The following is a 23,840-nucleotide window of genomic DNA, read 5'->3' as shown; positions in this document are numbered from 1 at the left end:
CAATTTGACAGTATTAATATATATTTAATCACTCATGATTGCCAGTATACAACAACTAAAAAATAATACAAATATATAAAAATAAATAACATTTTGTGTCTATAAACAAAAAAATATAATTACATTTTTATTTTGTAAACAGTTTTGGGGACTTGCACCATGACATTTTTCAAACTGCACAAATCAAAACAAAGATCAAAATTTTGATTTAGATTTTATTAGAGCAAAAAAATATGAGCATTGACTCACTGACCCATGAAGACGCTGCATTTTCTATAACGCCGTTTCTTATTATAGTAGTCAGCTGCTCTGATTTTGGGAGAGTGAATTGACTTTATTGTGTTTTATTTTGCACAGCACGGAGGTCCTTATGTAAGTGTTCTGAAGTTACGCTTCTAAGTACATAGAGAGTGACAGAAAAGTAAGCCCGAAATAGATGCATTGTGGGAGAACTCCACCATCAAGCACCAGAGAGCAGTATGACTCATGCCAACCCCATTCACGAGTAATACGGTCTCTCTCTCTCTCTTTCTGCTCCGGCCCGTATCAAAAAACACCCTCAGAGCTGCAGCAGCACATTTCACATGTACTTCACAATCCCCATTTTCTCTTCCTACTCAAGTTCAAAGACACTCATCACCTTTCATCATTTCTCTATATACGAACAATAGGCGATGTGGGCCTCCGGGGAGAGCGGGAGGACGGATGGGCGTGAAGGGTCTTGATTAAATGATTATGACTCCTTAGAGTAAGCTAGCGGCGGGCCTCGACTGCGTTCTGTGATGTGTTGAAGGTGGACAGGGAAGGTTGGTCTAGCACAGGTTCTCTCTGCTGTCCACTGCCTGCTGTGACCTTAATTTGTTCTGTCTCGAGTCAGTACACCCACTGGGCGGCTGATGCACCTTCAGGGAACAAAAGAAGAGCGTAACAGAAGCTAGAATCCTAGCAAGCTGACGTGTGTGCGTTTGTGTGTCCAAAGCCTAAGTAGAAATGACAGAAGAAGAAAAAACAGGGAATGAGGCTTGGGTGGAGGAGAAACAAAGCGGGACCCTTTTTCCACAGCTAATCTGCTAATGAAGATATGTAGCGGTGTATGTGCTGTGATTATTGGGGTGCCACAAAGCCGAATCACTCCCATCGCCCAATATAGCAACACTTATGTGGAGATAGACAACATAAACACAGGAACATGGCGGCTAGGACCTTATTTAGTGCCTCTTTACCGATGCGGCACTGTATAATATGCTCTTTAATCCAATCCGGTGCCAGTGTAAAGATATTTTGTGCTTAATTCCATGAAAGGCCACGTATATGAGATCAGCGCTAGGCATTTTGCAGAGTGAGGATTGTGTATTCTCCAGCGGATCTTGCTGTTGTCTTCGCTCTGCAGGGGCTGCTGCTTCATTCCATTTGCTAAGCTAATTTTATGGAAATGGCCCACGTCTTTTTCCACAAGCCGCTTTGCTGTTTTTCATCACAGAGTTCTCACAACACGTTTAAGCCACTGGCCGCATCTCAATAAGACGACGCAAGAGAGCACAGTTTGAGCTGTAAATGGACCAGTGATGGAGGACTTTGGAGAGAAGCCGAGAAGCCCAGATCTTATGTACTTTTCAAGACAATAGTATAACCTGTTTCTCCGTAAACACTTCAACTTTCATTTAATAGTGTTTTTGTGAACAATTTTTTGAGAACAAATCATTCAAGTGAATGAATCATTTCAAATTTATTTGAACAAATAACTTTTCACTTATCGACAAAGTGCCTTGGTTCAATGTTCAATGACAAACACACACTCACTTCTCGCCACATGCTGGTATAATGGAATCTTTTTTTTTTTGTGAACTGATTCAAAAGAATCAAGAATCAAATCACTGGGTTAATCAAAAAATTAAAAATCTGATGGTCCACACCCAAATAATATAAATGATTCTTAAATCACAATTCTTAAAATATTTATGTGACTGAATCATTTGAGGAACAAATAAATTTGTTGATGAACTTTTTTGTTTGTTTCAGTTTTCAACCATTTTGATGAATCAGTTGCATAAATGGTTCAGTGGCTCACTTTTAACATACAAAACCACACTCACTTGTAGCCACATAACATACTGATGCAATGAAAAGGCCAGAAAATGAATCAGTGAGCGAATCTGAATTTTTCTTTTTTTTTTGGTGAATTGATTCAAAAGATTTAAGTCACTGAGATGAATAACAAAGAAAAAAAAGCACCCAAATAATATAGTTAATTTTTGAACAAATCAATGTTTTTTTTTATCAAAACCTTCATGTGACCGAATCATTTAAGTGAACAAATCTCTCTCTTTTTCAGTTCTGAAAAAATAATTTTCAGATTTCATGACTGACTCACTCTTAACACACAAAAACACACCACATAATAGTGTAATAAAACAAAAGCCAGTGCAATAATCAGTGAATGAATCTAAACAAATCTTTTGGTAAACGGATTCAAAAGAATCAAGTCATTTAGTGCAGAAAAGAAAAGAAAAAAAGAATATGATGCTCAGCTCTCAAAAAAATTGCATTTTCTATGTAATAAAGAAGAAACAGGTTTATCACTCTGCCTGCATCAATGTGTCTAATGGGACTGATATTATTTATGTACGGACCATGTTCTTTTTGTGATTCATATGTGGATCTACCTATTTAAAAAAGCTATCAAACAAGAAAGCACTGAATAAAAGTCATTCCTACCACTAATGATGGTAGTTCTACTCAAGAAAAAAGGCATTTTTCATTAAGAGCTTGAGACCAAAGGGAGACTAAAGTGTCCATAATTCATGTATACACCTCCGCAAGGAAGCTGAAATATCAGCCAATGTGCTCAGGCATGTCTGTCACCGCCAAAAAGTGTAGCTACGTTGGAAAGGTTTCCTTACTCATCGCTGGACCTGGCTAGCCATGTGGGCCTGGTGCACCTTGCCTAATCTCCACAGAGGCATGTGCACACACACACGCCAGCGCGTTTACCTCCTGGGCAGGGGCAGGTCTGAGCGCAGTCCCTCCATATCCTCTGCCCTTTCTCAGATCGCAAAATGAAGGAGGAGGGGAAGCGGAGAGGAGGTGCAGGTGTGCATACCACAAGCTCCTGACTGGTGCATCACTTTTCTTTTCACCAAGGAAGCTACCTGCTAGCCAATGACTCTATGGCACTCATCCAAACACTGCTGCAAGATCCACATTCACACACAGACACATGTTCTCCCTTTATCTCCTTCTAACACATACACACACACACAGTGCTCAGGCAGGTCTGAGCCCAACCTGCATAGCTGGAATTGCCTCCAAGGCCCATTAAAACTCTTCAGCCTCTTTTTAATGATGGATTTACAATAAACATTCAGTAATTTGGAGCCTGAATGAACATAAGGTGACATTTCGGGTACACAACTCTAGACGACAGAGGGTCAAGCTAGTCTCCAGGCCAAAACAATCACACTATAACAGTTTGTTCCCACAAGCTGTCAGACTGCTCAACACCTTATAGTCAAATAAAAAAAGATGTGCATGATTTTAACTTTTAACTGAACCTTCCCCCAGGATGTGTCTATGAGAGAGCACAATACTTTTTTAGACATAAGCTACAATGCATTTACATTTAAAGTTAATAATCATATTTACTTCCTTAACACAAGTTTTATTGTGCCTCTGAAACAACTTTCCTTTTTGGAAAGGAAGCATTATAGGTGTACATAAACCTTATTTTCCCAGTCCAATGAAACTTTATGCCATAAAATCCTAAAATGTTAAATCTTTATATATATATATTTCACTGTAAAAAGTGGTACAACAGAAGGCAACATTATGGCAACATGTCATAATGAACTGAAGTGAATCAAAATTGGTCTGTGACCATATCAATAACAAAGATCCACATAAACACAAAAACACCAACAGGTCACACTAAATAAATGCCTTGAACATTTCTAAACAACATACAATGCAACTTCAAGAAGTGATAACATAAATAAGAAAAAATAACAAAAAATTTAAATAAACAGTAAATAAAATAAAATTGTAAATAAAGAAGGAAAGGAATTTTAATAAAATAAAATTGAAACAAAAAAATCTTTAAAACAAAGAAAAGAAAATTATGGTAATTTTGCACTTTCCTAATAAATTATAAGTGGTTCTTATTTTTAATCTTTATATATATATATATATATATATATATATATATAACTTTATACATTTAATTGATTTATAAATTTAACATATACTTTAAGTACACAGCCTTGTTATATACTACTATATGTATTTTCTCCATTTTTATATATATTTACAATATATTACAGTAAAACCTTCTTTTTTCACAAAATATAGCAAGATTACTGGCAATTAGCCATTAAATATGTTTTTAATGTAGCATTTTAAATTTTATTTCTTTATTTATTTTGGTAAAATTATAAACATTTCCATAGCATGAAGAGCACGATTTTCCTGGACAGTCTGCTTCTTTCATGCTCCATGGGGAAAAGAAGAAAAAACCCTCACATCACACATGTATCAATTGAAATGAGAGTAAATAAAGGCTGACGGGATTGTCATTTTTGGGTGAACTGTCCTTAAGGCATATAGCGCGACACATTTATCCAGAGTGACTTAACAAAAAGTGCTTCAGTTTCTATGCATGAACCCATCCAGAAAGGGTATTAAGAGACTCAATAGTCTTGTCAGTGGGTTTGTAGGAGAGATTTCTCCCTCTCTGCTGCAAGCTATCACATCTCCAGCCCTCCCTCATTTACCCCTCCACGCTCCCAAGCATCGACCTTCCAGAATTTCAAGGAGAATTGATTTTGTTCCTCTTTTTCGAAACGTTAACAACAGTGGGAAACAATGTACAGCAATATCAGTTATAAACATCTACAGACCTTCTATCCTTGAATGGCAAACACTGCATTTTCTCTCCTCACACACACATTTCCCTCCCTCAAAAACCCAGAGATATAAGCTTCATAATTCATCCAGCCTTCCAATTTGTCAGGGATTTGTGCTCAAACTATTGATAAATGTGTGCTGTTTGTGGACGGATGTATGTATTTATCATCCGCTCTGGTTGGCGTATTTCATAAACTGCCTTATTCAAAGGATGACCCCATCGCTGGTATTGTATAGTCAGGCTTTTATGATTTGTTTGCTCTCTGAGTCCTGTCTATACAAAAAAATAAACCGTAAAGCAAACAAGGAGGCTCTGTAACAAAGCCAGGATCCAGTCGACCATGTGCATCACAGCAAACACAGATACCAGGAGCGCGTTTTGTTAGAAAACACACCGTGTTACAGGAGCCCACAGAGGGCTGGCCGTGTACTTTAAAGAGCAGCTCTATTGGACACCTGGCACTAATACACACTATGCTTAAACCATTAGAGAATGTATTCGGGCCAGGAATGAGGTGTAGTGCGTGTGGATGAAGATACAGTTGGGACCATTTCATTCAGTCTGCTGGGCCTCACACAGCCAGTAATGCATTTCCGCCTCCCAGAGCTCCTGTTATAGGCAATTCATTAGTGTCTGTTACACCCACTATTGACAGTCTTCTAGCACCCAGCCAGTCTGTATGTCCGGCTAAGAGTGATGGCTGCGTTTGATGGGGAGAGGGGGGAGGAGGACGGAGATGTAAGCTCTCACATAGTGTGAAGCTCAAGTGCAGTTAACCTGCCATTTGGCGAAAAAATTAACTGACCTCCTACGATGCACGCAGCTGACCTGTCTGGGAGAAAAACACACACATGCTGTTTTACTGAGTAATGATTTCCCTCCTCATGGCTAATTTATTGCATCGTTCCCCCATTTCTTCAAACGTTTCCTGGCTCATTCTGTCAGATATCGGATTTTCTTGATGGTTTTGTGGGGTGAAATCTCGCCAGCTGAGACAAAAACAAAACCATTTGCGGAGAACGCTAACATAAGGTTTGATTAGCTTATAAAACGGGAAGTGAATGTGCAGTGGCTAACCAGCAGTTGCTCAGCCAAACCACTAGCAGGTGTTTAGCTTTAATGGGTGTGAAACTGCACATAAAATCAAACTGAAGAGTGAGGATTGGAAAAACAGCATGGAAAGAACAGTTTGAGTTTCTCCAAATTGAACAACATAGGTGTGACAAACTAAACTGCACGTTTAGCATTAACACTTATGCTGTAGTGTTTAACAAGTACCGCAACTGCTGCAGAAGGCTGTGGAAGTGATAAATTAAAGATTTTCTGCACAAAATCTCTTAGCAGAACATCCTTTTAGTCTAAACACATGAGAAATTATCATAGTACTTTAAGTAAAGATGGGAGAAAGCTATCTGTTAGCGTTCCCATTCAATTCCATGGCAGTTCTTGGTAGGCACATTCAGCCCCAAAAAACACAACCCAGATATTATATGAAATTATGGAAGGGAAACAATGGTAGAAAAGTTATGCTGTGACAATACAGGTTAGCTGATGGCACTGCAAGAATGCACACAGCAAAGAAAATATCAGTTACTACTGTTAACTAAAACCTTAATTTTCAGTAACTGAAATAAAGTTAGAATGAAATAAAAATTAAATATTGGATGAAAAATGCAAACATAAACATCTTGAAAATGATAAATTCTGCCTTGGCAACTAACTGAAATAAGTTGGAGTACTAGTAACAGTATAATTAAAACTAGTAATATTAAAAAAAAAAAAAATTATATAGAAACATAAAAACTAATAAAAATGCCAATAACATAAAATGACTAAACCAAACTAGAATTAAAATTGAAAACAAAAATTAAAGTTAATTTAAAATATGAATAAAAACTATAATACTACATAAACAATACTAAAGTAACACTGCACAATAAAGCAGAAACAGTCTACTCGTATATATACATGACTGGGAGAAATCATAAAAATAAATAGTCTCAACTTACAATTAAAAGGTTACCGGATCATAACTTTTGTCATTACAAATATGGCCGTTGAGTTCTCTAAAGGGGTAGAGAACTGTGATGTCAGGGGAAAAACTCTGCAAAGTGCCGTACAAAAAAACTAAAACTGGTGACTGATGAAACATTTATTACAATGCATTAGAACCTTTGCAATTTATATATTGAATATATATATATATATATATATATATGATTAAACAAGTACTTTTGATGGGCCATCAGTGGAGAAACATAATGATGTAGTTACATAATTAGCCAGCAGCTGCAAACTCACTGAAAATCAAACCAGCCATCCTCTGAACACCTGGCTGAAAAGACCACCCTACACCAGATTGGTCTTGCAGATTGATCTATAAAAATACGCTATTAACCAGCTAAACATTTTAGCTAGAAGGCATGTCGCTCAAAACACAATAACCAATTATGCTAGTCTTTTCTACAGTGTAGTACATCATACTTACGTAAAGTACACACTTAAAGATGAAGGGCAAGAGTCTAGATTAATTTAGGCTATAATATGCAGCATTCGGACTGGGCTTTAGGGGACAGATCTCATAATTGCTGTGTCATTCTCTTCTAGCCATGCAGAGGAGATGGGGAAAAAAAAGAAAAAATGCTGAGCTTCTCAAACAAACATATTTTTTGTTTCACAATCTCAAGGGACAGGTGAGTGTTAAGGTTGACCGCAGCAAAAGAGAGGAGGAGAGAGAGCAGGAAGACAGAAGGTGAGGGGGGAGGGGATGTATGACAGATAACCAGGTAGACAGGAAGCGTGAGAGGACGCCGTAGACAGATGTGCTTGCAATGAACATAAAGTCAGAGATGCAGACAGACAGAGCGACAAGCCAACACATCAGACGACCCTGGGCACTGTGCCTAAATGTCACAAAACATAACGGATCCCTCCAGGGGAAACAAATAAGGGATGGCGTGTGTAAATACAGAGAAATATTCTCAGTCCTTCCTTCTGCAATGACTGTACCAAGCTCAAACACTGAAGTTAAAGGGGTAGTTCACCCAAAAATGTAAATGTCATTTACTCACCCTCAAGTCATTTCGTTTCAAATTTCTGCTCTTCAAATTTTGTGAAAATGTATGGGATCAAATGCTTGTTAAACTCCAAAAATGACTAAAAAGTCATTGAAAAGCAGTCCTTATGTAATATATTCCAAGTCCACTGAAGTCATATGATACTTTTTGTGAGAAACCTACCAAAATCTCAAATTACTTGTAGAAATAAAATTTTGCTTGGCTCTCAAATCTCATTTACTTTTGCATATATATTAGTAGATCCTATCTCCATCCATTTATATACAAAAAAAAACTGAATAAATTGTAAAAATGATCAGAATAAATCACAAAAACAATTATTTGCAAATAAAACATTTCCAAATTCAAGAGACCAAAAACTGGTGCAAACCAGAAATGGAAGTTTTACATTTTTACTAGAATTTTGGAAACTGCATTCACATGATATTGTTTGGTTTTTTGTTTTTTGTGCAAAATTCACATAAACATATGTGGATGCAACCCAGCAAATGGTGCTAAATACTAAATGTGAACTGATTGTGTCAATGAAAGTTGAGCAAACAAAAAAATAATGCAACCCCAAAGTCATGGGTTCGATTTCCAGGAAATGTAAGAACTGAAAATGCATACCTTGAATGCTTTGGATAAAAGCATCTGCCAAATGCCTAAATGTAAATAAAGCTACTGTACAGCTTCATATAAAAATAGATCAGAAGTGACATGGGAACACTCATGAATTACATGAGGGTGAGTAAATAATGAGCAAACTTTCATTTTTGGGCACTATTCCTTTAAACGAATTGGCTATGAGAGCTTTACTTATCTGTGTGTGAGCTCAGACAGGTGTGCAGGTGTGCATGGAGGAAAGGGGGGGACGTTCTGACCGACTGGTCACAATAGAAACTCCACACTGGGCAGGCGGCAGTGAATGCACATCGCGGTGCTGCTGCTCGGGTTACTCACCTCTCCTTCAGCAGCCAACCCCACTCTTTGTCTCAGTCCTGCCGATGAAAACACTGGGGACCAGACGGCATGCCACGGCTCACGAGAGTCGATGTGATGTCTGCATGTGTGCATTTATGGCAGTGTATGGTCTGTCTTGTGGGGCTCAGCGGATCTCCACTGTATACACTGCAGAACATTTATGTCCTATTATCACAGTCAACTGTGTCTTCACACCACTGTGAACTAATGTCACAACCTGCTCACATTTCACACGAAAAGATGTAAGAGGATTGAGAAGTTCAAACTCATTTACAATAAAAACACTTACAGCCAATCAGAATCCATCCGACTGTAAAGAGCTTGAGAATTTAAAGTGGCAGATGACATAACTGCAGTGTTCGCTTATTATAAACAGAACGTTAACATGCATTGGTGTGGATGCTAATACAGTTATCGTTTTTGATGTGAATAGGCTTTTAAAGGGCTAAAAGCAGGTTAAAAAGGAGGAAGGGGATCTGGTCAAGGTCATTCAGAGTATATTTAGATAAGGACTGTAAATGAGTCATCACACACACTCTGCTCGATAAAGGAAGTTCATAAAAGGATTGTTTTGCATCACACTACAGCTCGTATAATGTAGTGTGTTGTCCGCCGAAGTGTGTGGCATCGTTTTTGTTTACTGGAGTGTAAAATAGTGCAGAGACGTGGCGTCCTGAGTACATCTGCATTCTAAAGGTCACCACAATGACAAAAGACTTTGTTCAAAATACCACCAACCTACATTAAAACATCAACAAATAAATGAGTAAAAAATTAAGATACAAGTCTGCATTATAGCAGAATGTATCATTTATCTTTAAATGCGGCAATGCAATTTTTTATATCATATGCAGATGTGTCCTTAAACATGAGGTCATAGCAGCACCAAGCACACTTATGCAAAAACAAAAATCAAGTATTCATTTATTAATAGTCTGAATCGTATTTTTTTTAAGAAGGCATATAAATGGAAATGTGGTAATGAACACAGATGCTGACGGAATGGTTGAAAACATTTCTCTGTCAGACGAAGTAGCCTACTTGAAAACATTCGTTGTCAGACGTGACTGATTGGATTGGATAGACGCAGCTGTAATCAAATGGGTTAATGAAGCCATTAGCCCATCTCTCCAGTCACAAACATCATTCCTGCCTCTTTTGATGGGAACGGAACAGCACGTCTGTGCTTGTCTGTTTGTTCATTGAGACCAAATTCAAGCAAGCAAAATAAATTTAAAAAAAAAAGTGTTTTCTTTTGGTGGAGAACACACAACTTGAAAAGGGGTTTAGAATTAAAATTCTCAAGTTTATGATTCAATTTGTCAATTCAAATAAAATAATAATTTGATGAAATAATACAAATTATTTGTTCACCCATGTCATTCCAAACATGACTTGACAAAAATGACTTTCTTGTTTACGTGCAAGACACAAGGAGAAGTTTAGCAGAATGTCCAAGCTGCCCGTTTCCCCACAATGAAAGTAAATGGTGACCATGACTGCCTGGCCTCCATCCATTTAGCTAAATTTCTATCAAACAGGTTTGGAGCAACATGAAGATGAGTAAGTGATGACAATATTTTCACTTTTAGGTGAACTATCCTTTAAATTAAGAAAAATCTATGAAACAAGAGTCTATAAGAGGCGAGAATACACACTTTTTTGGTAAATTATCTTGTTTAATTTTAACAGAACATGTAGGACATATATAAAGCCTCTAATTCTGAGGATATTTCACAAGTCAGCCCATTCTGCATGTTAGATAAAGACAGCAAATGTGAGAGTGATTGTGGTGCATAACCATACACTACAACTATAAATCCTTACTGTCTGTAGTAATAATGGCATATGCACACACACACACATATATATAGCAGACAGATCACACATTACAAGCCCTATAATCATTATGCTTGGCTCCCTGGAAAACATGCCCTGAGGAAAATGCCGGCGAGAAGTGTAGCAGCTCGGCTGTTAAATTAGCCCAGGCATGCGTTAAACAATGTGGCCTCAACTGGTGTTCCCTCAAAGAGCATTACACAAACAAACACACAAAGCAACACTTTTATAGCACAGCAACACACAAATATGTTACAGGTACACTACAAGAGACCCATTATCTTGATCTAAAATACCTAGAGCTGAGCCACACTACAACTGTCTGACACAACTGTGTTGTTGCAATAGAGTGCAGAGGCTATATTCACACAACCCCTGCAGGAATATGAGCTGGCTCAGATGCTGCAGCCTCTAGTCACCATACACACACACACACACACACACACACACAAACCTACCGCCTTGAGCAATGGGGGAACTCTCCAGAAGCACCCAAAAGACTGTAAAAATTTCCCATGCTCAACATTAATAAACGCTTGAGGTTGTTTATAGGTTTAATTCCAGAACTGAGCTCATGATATATACGATTATAAATTCCTGAAGAAGATTTAAGGCTTGCAAATTCATAAATGCACAAGATATCGGTACCATATCGGGTTTCTGCCAATATTAGAGATTCTTTTTATTCTCTGATTTTGGATATTTAATTATGCAAGCTCATTTTCTCTTTACATTTATATTACTTTTGCAATCATCTAACACACATTTGATGTTAACCTTTAAAAACAACAATAAACAACACTGTTAAATGTATTGTAAGTTTCAGTAAATTTACAAAATAATGTGAAGTTGTGATGCGTAAATTGATTTGCAGCAAATTAACTTGTAAAATGTTTTATTTAATTTAATTTTTTTGTTTTTTATATTATTTAATCAAATATACAAAATAATAATAATAATAATATCAGTCATTTATTGTTATAGGCCATAACATTAAAATAATTATCAACATATCGGTATTGGCCAGAATTTTTATAGCGGTGCATCCCAATTGCAATCATGTTAATAATAAGCAACGATTTGCGCACAGAATGCAACGGCAAACCAACAAATTAACACAAAAAAAAAAAAAAAAAAAACAAGATACGCCTGGTCGTATCCTGTCATAACCTGCCATAAAGTACACCTAAGGAAGTTCAACTTAGGAAGTGGTTTGTTTTGTTCCTTTAGATCTTAAACCTTTCTGTTTTCATATTTGAGTGTCAAAATCTCTCTGAGAATGGACAGCGGGAGTCTGACCAACGGTGAAACAGCTTGTACTGCTGAACACCCGCTGCTACAACTGTGACCTTCAGCATCAGCCCGAATTCATATTGAAGAAACCACTATGATTCAATAATTGCACATCAGGTCTACACAAGTTGAAAAGAATGGCATTAAGGAAGTTAGGAGCTCAATCAAAGAGTTGATGTTTCCCAAATCCCATTTCCATGGTGCCGCAGCACTTAACACAAAGCTTTGGAGAAGAACCAGAGGAGAACTTACCCAAGATCATCCTAAAAGCCTCGCTCCTGCGATCAGGACCAGCTCTCCTCGAATTCTAATCCAGGGGAGCACAAGTTCTTCTCAACGCTCCTCTCTGCGTCTCTCTTCCGAACCAGAAGTGAGTCAAGCAGCCAGCGCAGCGTGAGAGGGAGCATAGCTGTTGTCCATCCTGTATCTGGTATGTCCTCTCTCTCCAGGTGAATGAGCAGTATTCTGAGGGGAGGGATCTGCAGGTCTTCTGCTGTCTTCTCTCAGGTGAGTCAGAGGGCAACGTGGGGGAGGGTCCCGAGACAGGGGTTGGGGGGGTCAGAAATGCCAGAGCCCTGGTCAGTGAATGAGCCGAAATCTCTGTAGGTGCACTGGGATGCACCGTGCTTCTCTACAGCAGACAGAAGATGAACAGTTTCCCTTCAACAGGAACATTTCTCAGATACCATGAAGAAATGCCTCAGTAGCACAGTCAAGCCGGTGTCTGCGCTGTGCTCTATCTCTCTCTCTTTTCTCTCTCTATCTCCCTCTCTCCCCGCTTCTTGTTTTTGGGGTTGGGTATAACCTAAAGGCACCTTCCCTGTCTGCGCTCTGATTGGTGGCAGTCCCAACCAATTGGAGAGGCAGCAGCCGCTTGTCATCCTGCAGAGTGGAAAGCATGGAAGCATTGCCACACACACTCTCTCTCTCAATTTTTCCCTCCATCTCTTTCACTCTCATAATCGGTCTGTTTACGCAGTCGTGATGGTGGTGGTCACTTCTCCATCTCTCACTCCTCTTCTTGCCCCCTTTGCAACCCTGTGACGGTGAACTTGTAAGGGGATTAACGTCCTCTCCGCACCCCCCTGAGGCTCTCCTTTAGTCTCTCTGTTGCAGGAAATATTCGTTACTGAAAGCTTTTCTCAATAGTTTGGGGAGATATGAGACAAGAGCCGGAGCATTCGGAAGAGATGAAACAGAGAGCGACAGAGCGAAGGAATCAGGAGGAGGAGGGGAGATTAAACTAAATTCAACCTGACAGAGGGATGAGGAGACATGGAGTGACACAGAGAAAAGACTGGAAGGAAGAATAAGAGAGACAGAGAAACTAACAAAGACAGAGAGAGACCGACACAAGCCGCAGTCTTATTAAGCACAACTGGGCCAATTTCAAAACGTGTCATTGTCGGGTTGAAATGCACCTCATAAAGAATTCAAAATTGAACATCTTCAGTATGTAAGTGATTCGGCTCGCTACAAACAGCGGAGCTTATGGCAGCCTTTCCAAAGGAGGAAAGCCATGCTGCAGGGGTGAATCGAGCATTTAAAAAACGCTAGAGAAGAAAGGAGGCGTCAAAAATGAATTCTCTAAAGCCATAAACTAGCACACACTATGCACGCTTGAGCCAGGGGCTAGAAAAATTGCAATCTTTTATTTTGTCTTCCTGTTTGTTCCTTTTCCCTCCTCCTCTCTCTCTCTCTCTCGCTCTCCTCTGTTGTCTCTGGCTTGTGCAGTAAGTCGGTGAGTGGGGATGTGAATACTAAGGAGGCTGGCTGACACTCTTGATAGTGCACTGCACAGAGACAGAGACAGAAAATAAAGGAGGGTGAGGGAAATTGGACGTATATGTTCCATTATTATAAGACTACAGGTGCATTACATGCACATTCGCACACACGCTGTCATCTGATCCCAGAGGGCACTCATACACACTATTAGACCAGCACCTGAGCAAACAGCTCATAATGAGTATGGACTCGTGTGTGTGCCCTGATACACCAATGGGTAAACACACTGATACAGGTGAGGTCTTTATAGTGATCTTTACTGATTAACTGCTCATTATTGGAGCTTTGCTTAATCATTCACTTTGCAAAGGTCAAGAGAAAGGTCTTAAATCCCAGTTCGTCAACTGTGGATGCAAATGGTGACAAAATGAACGCAACCCACTCTTCTGTTGAGGATATGACAGGCTTTGGATGCTGGTATGCTGGAGTCCCTATTAGGGTTAGGCAAATTTTGAATTTAAGAATTGGCAACCTTTTTAAATTACAAATGTGAATTTGGATTGAATTGGCAACACCCCAAAAGAAGTCGAATGAACTTTAAATCAGTATGACAGGATGTGGAATTTATTTTTTGGAAAGGCATTCCAGGAAATGAAGTATTTATAAGACCTATACACTTTTTTTTTTGTTCATTTTTGTTCAACATTTGTTCTGACAAACTTTCCTTTTCCAAAGAAAGACCATATTAATTGGGATTATAATAATTTCTTTGAATTGCAATTTATTCTAATTCTACCTTAAATTCAAATTGCAATGGAATTAAACTCAATTCTGAACCAGGCTTCTTAACTACTTAATCAGCAAGCATTTGTTGGTCAACCAGCTTTTTTTGCTAGTGAACAACATAATGATGGCACCAAACCATGGCGCCACCAATTGCGTGGGGCCCCCGCGGAAAGCAATTTCTTCCGATGGGAATCTAGAAACGCCATTTTTTTTGCACCGGTGCGTAATTGGGTCAATACCGGACTACCGATAAGCTTGAGGACAAGCAATACTGTTATCGATACGTGCGTCGTTTGATCTCCGTGCTTCTGTGTTAATGGCGAATTAGAAGCTGTTCTCATAAACCGATCTCAAGCTGTCTGCCGTCAGAGGTTTGGCACGCCATGCAGCGGCACCGTCTCAATCTCTGTCCGGCGCGGGTAAAATAATTATAATGCTGAAGGTGACATTTCTTTATAAAATAACTAATTTGAAAACTTTCTGTGAGGCGTAATTTTACAAACAGCATGAGTTCTCCGCGAGCTCTCCGTCTCTCCCTCTCAAAATGAGCAAATGGCTTCATATCACCACATCGCGTCTGCTCTATAAACGAGCTGCACACTGCACGATTGACACAGGAATTGTCACAGTTTACATGCATCATCACTAAAGTTTATAATTTGCATTTCTTTTTTAAGTTTGTTCAGTATTTCAACTATTCAGCACTCGTGCGCTCTCCAGTGTGCACTCTCAACAATTGCGCCATTGTAAAAACAAAAATACACAGCATGATCAAACATTTAATTACATATTTTTGAAAAAAATAAAAATAAATAAAAAGTCTAAAAATTCCCCCCTCCACCACTCAAAAAATAAATAAATCCTCCCTCCCACAAGAGTCATCTAAGAGGGGAATTCACCCCATTTTCAAAAATGAAACTCGGGACCTGAATGAATGTCTGTAAAAATACTGATTGGAGTATCACTATAAATAAGTCTACATGTTAAAAAGAAGCCTTTTTTTTTTATCATGTAGATAAAAATGTCCCTCTAAAACATAGAGGTACACTCTCTGTTAGGAGAAATCACGCCTGCTCCCTGAGAAAGTCAATATTTTAATTTTCTTTAATAAAAATAGCTAGAGATGCCAGAATTCTCTATTACATTTTGTTGTGCTCCTATGCACATGACGTTCGAATATGTTGTGCTATGGTATGTTGAGGAAATCTCTCTCTCTCTCTCTCTCTCTCTCTCTCTTTGAAGAGCCTTTTTATTTTAAAAATGTGTTTTATGTGCCTTTTTCTGTTTGCTTGGATGCATTTGTAAACTGCAGTAATAAAATAACTTGAAACTTTCTACATCTTTTTACATCATTTATTTTTGCACCAAATTATAGAGAGTAGTATGGATAACTGTATTGCTAAGTATCGTATCAGTATCGATAAAATGTAAACGATACCCATACCTACCCCAGAATCAAATCCACCGAGGGGGGCCCCTCCGGGAACACTTGCTGAGGACCCCCAAAACATTAAACACGCCCCTGTGGTCAATAAACCAGTTTGGACCAGCATAAATATTCATACTCCTCTAATGGGCTGCATTTCCCAAAAGCATTTTGAGCCAAAGTTGATCGTGGAGACCATTAGTGGCAATGGTTTCTACGATCTACATATGCTTACGATTATATTGGGAAACACAGCCCAGGTCTTTTCAATGAGGCCATCTGAGCCTGTGAACGTCAAAGCACTGATAAACAGGTTGATTAAATGGGCCAGCCCAGTCCTGGCAAAGTGAGTGACAGCTGGGTGGACAGCGTGCCGGTGTGGACGGCAATGCAGAGCTCAAACAGTAGTGTGACCATGTGTGTGTGTCTCATCAAAAGAGGGGATAGGGTTTCCTCATTAGTTGTGTTGGGATCAATAATTCAGAGCAGGGCCTTGTTGAGCTCAATGGTCCAAGCGCTAATGTGCTGTCTACCCGCTAGGGACTGGGACCCAGCAGGACTTTAATGGATGTCATGATGAGAGGGTGAAATCCAAGAATGGGGATCCTTTTGCACCCCCTGGCTCCGTGTGTGTGTGTGTGTGTGAAGTCTAGGATGGGTATAGACACAGCGTGAGGAGAATGGCTATCAAAGAACAGGTGTGAAGAGATGGATGGATAGATGAGAGCATCAAGAAAAAGAGCTGAAGATGACAAGCAACCCTACAGTAACTACAGCATCCCAAAATTGTTACTTAATTAAGTCAATTATCTCTTTCTGCGTTTGACAGCTCTGACACAACAGAATCACATCTTGACTACCTAGGAGTCATTAATGACACTATAAGACATAAAAGGAGAGAGAGGAAAAATATGACCATCATAAGCATGTTTGAAACTTAAAACAAACAGCTTTTTTTCTGAAAATATAATATTGGTATTTAATATATAAAATCACAAATTAATCACGATTATTTCAAAATTTCACAATCATAAAGCAATAAGAATAAGTTCCAAAAGTAAAAAGTATGGGCTACTTCACAGGCTCAACCGCCGCAAGCAAAACTTTCAACTAACTTCTCAACTTTCCTCAACAACTCCTTTTAACAATTTTGGACTGATGAAAAACCCTGTGTGGCCTTACTACCGGAAGTTGACAGTAAAAAGACTCCTTGGGTCATTCTGTGTCAACTCAACCAGAGGTCCCCAGCTCAAATTTTAGAATTTGCTAATATTTTTTCTAAAGAAAGATAAACATGTATAGTGATGAAAGTCAAAATATTAATCCACTATTTATATATGAGCCACTATTTATATATGAGCCTCATCGAGACCCCCATGTCTCTGGGACTGAACGATGTAGGGCCTTGAAAATTAAGACTCCAAAAGAAAAGTTTAAGAACTAGAATCTAAAACCATATTGCAATATCTTTAAGACTTATTGAGTTACAGGCAGGCAAACTTTGGAAAAAGAATATATATGGCACTCAGAGAGGTATGTTCAATGCAGTTGTTCTGACAGAAGGAAACAAGATACATTTCTAGTTTAAACATTATTTGTTCTCCAGACATTTCTCTTTAAAAGAAAATAAGTGTCTTTTTTTTTTTTTTTTTTTTTTAAGTGACCCACATTTGGTTTTTGACCACTGAAAATGTGTACAATTTAATGAGTTACTTCTGGAGCCATATTGAAATTCCAATATCTCTGGAACCGAACAATATAGGGCCTTAAAAATTAAGATGCCAAAAAGAAAGTTTGTTAAGACCAATATCTAAAAGGGCATTAAGATATCTTTAATATTTTTGAGTTACAGGCCTGCAAACTTTGGAGAAAAAAACTTGAAAAGTGCTCTTTCCCCATTTTTGAATGGTCACCACTGGCACATAATGCAACAAAGACAGCTAAAGTCAACATGTTAACTAATAGACCTACCAGTCTCTGTGTAAAAGAAACATAATGATGCTGCCATCTTTCTGAAGTCATTTTTAACCCCCCTGTAATTTGGCTCTGAATCTCAGGTGAAAATTGCCATTTTGACCCCACTCTACAAAATAGTGGATTACTCAGTAAATATTCATCCATGACATTTAATATTTTGGCTTTCATCACTATACATGTTTATCTTTCTTCAGAAAAAATATTAGCAAAATCAAAAATTTGAGACGGGGACCTCTGGTTGAGTTGACACGGAATTGCCATTGCCATTTTAATGTTCAAAATACATCAGACGGTCAGTGAACGAACTGTGGGTGGTCCATAGGCCTATCATCTAAAACCAGTATCGTTATGACAACCGACAAGTTCACATATTAAATATTGCATTACATGGGATGACAGTACATGAATGCCTCACGGCCAAAGAGTAGAAGCAAGCTCACATGTCCTCATTAAAACCAGCAATCCTGAATCAACAGCAGTCTGTTCTGATATTTTGACCAAATAACAACTGCAGGTGTTACATGTATGATCTGTTTTAGCTTAATTTATATGTCTCCGTCTTCCTGCCTAGTTTGTTTCCATGGTTTTTGATTAATTCATTCCACACCTGTTTTCTGTTCCTCCCTGATTGCGTTCAGTATTTATAGTCTGTGTTCATCATTATTACTTTGTCTGCTATCGTTTAATTTATATTTGGTTGTGCCCATCTCAGTCTGTGGATTATTAAAAGAACTCTTTGATTGTACTTTTTCGTCGTGCGCTTTGTTTTGCACACCAGACCGTAACAGCAGGTGACATAACCCTAATTTTTATTTGTCACTTCAAAAAACAATAAGTTCATATGAGTACCTTGCATATAGTCTAAGTATTTCAGCTGAGATGTCTGTTTTTGCTCCACAAACGAAAATAACTCCAAGCGAAGACAGAACATCGCTGTATGATTCGGTACAATGGCCATGAATATTTTATTTTATTTTTTACTATCTATGCCTGTATAACTTGTTCGCTGTTTATTTCTTGGGCAATATTGTGCTATTCCACAGTCATGCAAAGCTCATTTGAATTGAATTGAATCGGTTGAGTAAGTGAATGATTCAATGATTAGGTCGAATCGATTCAGAATAGCGTGCTTCTAGCATGCTAGTGTTTCTGTCATATAAAGACATGGCAGAAGAGTAGTAGGAGTAGTACAGTGGTATGCTTTTCCAGATAGTCAGATTTTCACTCCAGAATGAAATGTGTTTGAACGAATTTTGAACGATTGAATAAATTTCTCCTTCATAAGCTAATACACAAAAAGTCACTTGTCACTCCCTACAGGCGTAATGATGTAAACTGCAGAAATAGTCAATAATAAATCAGTGTACTATAAAATATTAGACTCTGAAAAAGTGTCCCAATATTTACCATGGTCAAAATGCACTAAACTGTAATTCACCTCTTTTAATTCACAGATTGTAACACTGGGAATTTTAATGATCCATAGTGAGCTAGAAATGTTGTCAAAATGTTTTCAAAATCTGGTCAGCTTAAGACAAGCCCATATGAGGCCATGCTAGGCTAAGAGTCAGAGTGTAAGTCAAGTGAGGCTCTTTGAACCCTATAATCTGTCTATATCCCTTCAACCATATGGAGGACACAGAGTACGAGAGTGTGTGAGAGAGACGCTGGAACACCTCCGCTTGCCACCAGTCAACCATAAAAGCCCACTGCCAGAATAAACCTGCACTGCGACACACTCAGACTCAAAGGACAGGGCCTTGACTCCTGCTCTACAGTCCATTTCATTGTTATAAAGATCCTCATTGTGTAACCCTTACAGCAGAGGCAAAAGCGCTTTGCTGCCCTCTGCAGGTTGAGAACTGCTATTACTCTCAAGAATCCATAAACACAAAATAAACCAGCATAACAATGACAGATTTACATATTAATCATTTAAATAATGTGTCTTCCATCACTTTATTCTGATTGAAAATATGGTAGATGTACTCTCAGTCCATCATATGTCATACATGTACCATATTTTCATTATATATAAAGTCATATATGATGCTTATGTAACTCTGATAGTTGAATATACAGTAGGAAATCAATCATCCTTGAGGATTTCAGCATACCTGCTATGTCATATTTCATCCTCCCTCTTAAAAGTACCGATTACACAGAATTATGATTTATTTAGAGAGCTATTTTTACATAGAGCCTTGGGGAGTCACATCCCCAAACATACACGCTTCTGTAACGCAGCAGCCTGGACTGCCTCCAGACTGCAAACCAAGCCTTGCAAACTACGCAAGCACCAAGCCACCTCCCGCAGGGCAAAGCAGGGACATAAACCTGGGACACAAACAAACCTGGAACTAGCATGCAAAATGAAACACCGTACTCAAGGCCAGATCAAAGATGCAGAGACATCAAGAGCCAGAGAGAGAAATAGAGCTTCCCGTGTTGAGATTACTGCTCAGCTGCAGGGAAAGGATCCATGTGTTAGGGGGACCGGGCCAAAAACATTTTAGGGACTCTGTGAAGGCTTCCCTGTCTGGCTGGAGGCCCATGGATATATTGGAATATTGAGGTTCTATTTTTAATGTGTTTAATGAGAGACCAGAGCACAAGAAATTAAATCTGGACTCTGAGTTGGCTAGTTCAGCAGACATAGATACAGTATATCTAGGGATAGGGTGAAGCCCAGTTGTAAAAATCTGTGTACTAACAGATCTTCCATCATAATCAGTTCTTAATATGCTACTAAGAACAGACCAAACAAACATTCTGGAGGGGAAAGGGACAAATATAAAAAGAGTTGGGTAGTAACTGATTATATTTAATCTGGATTGCATAATCAGATTCCAAAAATTAAGTACTAATTAGATTAAATTACATTTAAAATTCTCTTGATCAGACTACAGTTTTATTATTTTTATTGATTACATATTATTCATTTAATAGCAATAAATTCCTCTTTTTCATCTTTTAATCATTTTAATCATCGTTTTCATCTTTTTTTCATCTGTTCCTTTCTAAAATAGCCTACCACTTGAATGAATAAGCATTCATAAAGTCTTCCAGTTTTGTGGAATTATACACAGTTATTTCTTATTCCCAAACGTTTTTGTCATCTGACCATCTTTCTCCTAATATATTTACTTGAAGTACCCTGAGATTTTAAAATAAATATTTGACATTTTAATATATTACAGTACATTTGCATGTTGGTTAATGGTCACATGACATCCAGGTAATCAAATTAAATATTTTATTTTTGTAGTGTTTAATTTTGATAGATGTTATTCTAAAATGACTTATTTTAATTTACCATTTTTATGATTTAGTTAATAATGAGCTTTTGATTAAACTCATGAAGCCCCTGCAGTTGATTTACAAACTCCAGTTTGGGAAACCTTGAAGTAACATAATGTTTACTGCACTTCCTGTTATTAATTACAACGAATGAAATATATTTTCTTACTCTTTGTTTTTTATATCATGTATCAGATTATTAAACCAATGTGATAAACAACTTAGGTCAAAAGTCATCTATAAAGTAGTCTGATTACATTATGTGTAATGTAATGGATTTTGTTACTAGATACAATTTTTATAGTGTAATTTGGAATCAGTAACGGACTACAATTTCTAAGTAATCTGCCTTTCAGTATCATAACAAGCATTCTGTGTATTCTTTAAATCACCATTCTAAAGTATTAAATGACTCAAATCTGCACCAACCTGCACTACAGTCATCATTCTGTCTCGCTCCTGCAGACTTCACACTGTAGGCCACTTCTGGGATGGCTGGATAGGGAGTGTATTTCACAGCCTATCTCTAAGATTTTCCTTCCTCTCTTTTCTTCCTGTTAAAATGATCATGACTTTATATATTGAGGGAGCTGCAGTGTATGTGCCATGTGCTCTGAGAACATACTGTATATATCAACAGCAGTGTGTGCTGGCGGACGGGTGGTGAATTTAGAGACTGCGCTGAAAGGTCAAAGGGACGTCCAGGGTCCAGCCCACCACATAAAAAATAACCTAGACATAAAGTGCAAAAGGGAAAAATGTCAGCTATGCGAGTAGGAAATAAAAAGTATATTAATAAAAGTGCTGATCTGACATTTATTGTTTATCACATTGTGTCGATTCATGTCACCTTTTTTGATGTAGTCAGCATTGTCTCCTACATATATCAAATCTAATTTGGTTTGAAAAATGGAAAAATACTGCATGCCTAGCGCAAGGTTAAAGGGTTTTATTTTGATATTCATTAAATATGCCTAAGACCTTCACGGTTCCGCTTTAGTGCCCTTGAAAAGCACCGAGCCAGCAGCCGGCATATGAGTATCCGTTTGCATGACAGTGGATGATCACACTAAAATTAGACTATATTGATCAAGAGTGGATCCATACCAGTTAGGTTCCTGTGCAACAAGAAGGAAAGATTTCTCGAAAGCTGTTGGAGGGATGAGACATTTCCAACTGGATAGCCTGTGTGCTTTTCCAGCTCTGCGTATGAGGGGAATCTTGAAGTTGACTGTCACTCTCTCTCACACAGAGATGCTAATTTCACACCTTTGGCAGAAGACAGAGAGCCTGCTAATACCATGTCTACACTCATCTATCTCAGCAAATATCCAGACTTGTACATATAGAAGCTTACACGTATACACACTTATATGTGCACACATTCATCTCGAAAGATTCACAGTAATCTGATTCATGACAAAGCTGTGTCAAATACGTTGAGTAGAAGATTGTTGGATGATCATATGAAAGTGACTCATTTTGTCAAGTCAGTCTAACAACTGGAAACATATGCCAAATAATAATAAAATACATTAAAAATGAATTACTAATATATATATACTTTGCAGGATTTCAATTTGTTAAAACCTTTCCTGCAAAGTTCAGATACACAAAGAAAGGACATTGCCTCAGTCCTAAAGAAATAGGCTGACCTTCAAAGCTCCCGTTTATTTTACATCCAAAAAAAAAATCAAAAGAGTTTGTTCCTTTCTATGTCCTTCACATTGGTAAAAAGTAAAATCAAATGAGCAAAGGTACATTTCAAAGGTCACTCCAGGCCTATTTTTGACAGAATATAGTTCATTAATGGCTGTGGGTAATATTTCTTCTGAAATTGTTAGCACACTCAATCTAACACACATAACACAAAGCCTACAGGCATGTGCACACACACACACACAATACATCTATTGCTTGGCTTTTTAGTGGCTTGTACATCTTAAATCAAACTCATTTTAGCTTTACTGGTGAGAATAATGAACGCTGTGACAAAACTGTTGAACTTTGGCATTCTTATTGCTGATGAAGAGAAAAGAGGAAGCATACATCTACAGCGAATGCCAGTTCAAATGTCCAGGAGAAGTGTGCACTTCTTCATGAAATACAATCTTTTTAATGACAACATTGACATGACTAAATTAGGAAGACTAGATGCTGGTCACTCCATGAGATGTATCACATCTCCTAAGCTATTCATCTATGTCTTACATGCTATGTATATCGTAAATGCCATAGTACATGAATATTTTCAACCCTGAAAATATAAATAAGCTTCAGTGTTCTTAGTGTGTTATGAACATATGAGTACACACTATGCAGCAAAAAGGATCTCCAGGGAAAAAGTTTGCACTCGGATGTGTTCACTTGAGACTGCAAACAGAAATAGATATTAGTGGATGTTCTTACCTGTACCCCACATTAAACCCTCTTCCTCTGACTGTTTCCCGTCCTCTCGTCTCCTTTTTCTGCCTCCGAGGGTCTTTCCACTGGCACCCTGACACCACAAACTCCCCGTAGAAACCTTTGCTGGCATGAACAACGGAGCGTC

General features: G+C 38.2%; 1 protein-coding gene across 3 annotated transcripts in view; it reads right to left on the bottom strand.

The window, feature by feature from the left end:
- Nucleotides 1–23,840, bottom strand: part of znf385a (zinc finger protein 385A) — an 88,498-nt gene extending 64,658 nt beyond the window's left edge. Inside the window, exon 1 of one of the 3 annotated variants that reach the window (XM_058762820.1) lies at nucleotides 23,699–23,840. In XM_058762820.1, the coding sequence (XP_058618803.1) occupies nucleotides 23,699–23,825 (127 nt within the window). In that variant the 5' untranslated portion in view covers nucleotides 23,826–23,840. Of the gene's footprint in view, nucleotides 1–12,324; nucleotides 12,796–21,718; nucleotides 21,933–23,698 lie in introns of those variants that run through there. The other 2 variants (XM_058762822.1, XM_058762821.1) reach the window with 2 other exon arrangements.

This window comes from Onychostoma macrolepis, chromosome 23 (genome assembly GCF_012432095.1).
Source record: "Onychostoma macrolepis isolate SWU-2019 chromosome 23, ASM1243209v1, whole genome shotgun sequence".
In the NCBI taxonomy this organism is placed as follows: domain Eukaryota; kingdom Metazoa; phylum Chordata; class Actinopteri; order Cypriniformes; family Cyprinidae; genus Onychostoma; species Onychostoma macrolepis.
This window is presented reverse-complemented; position numbering and strand designations above follow the sequence as displayed.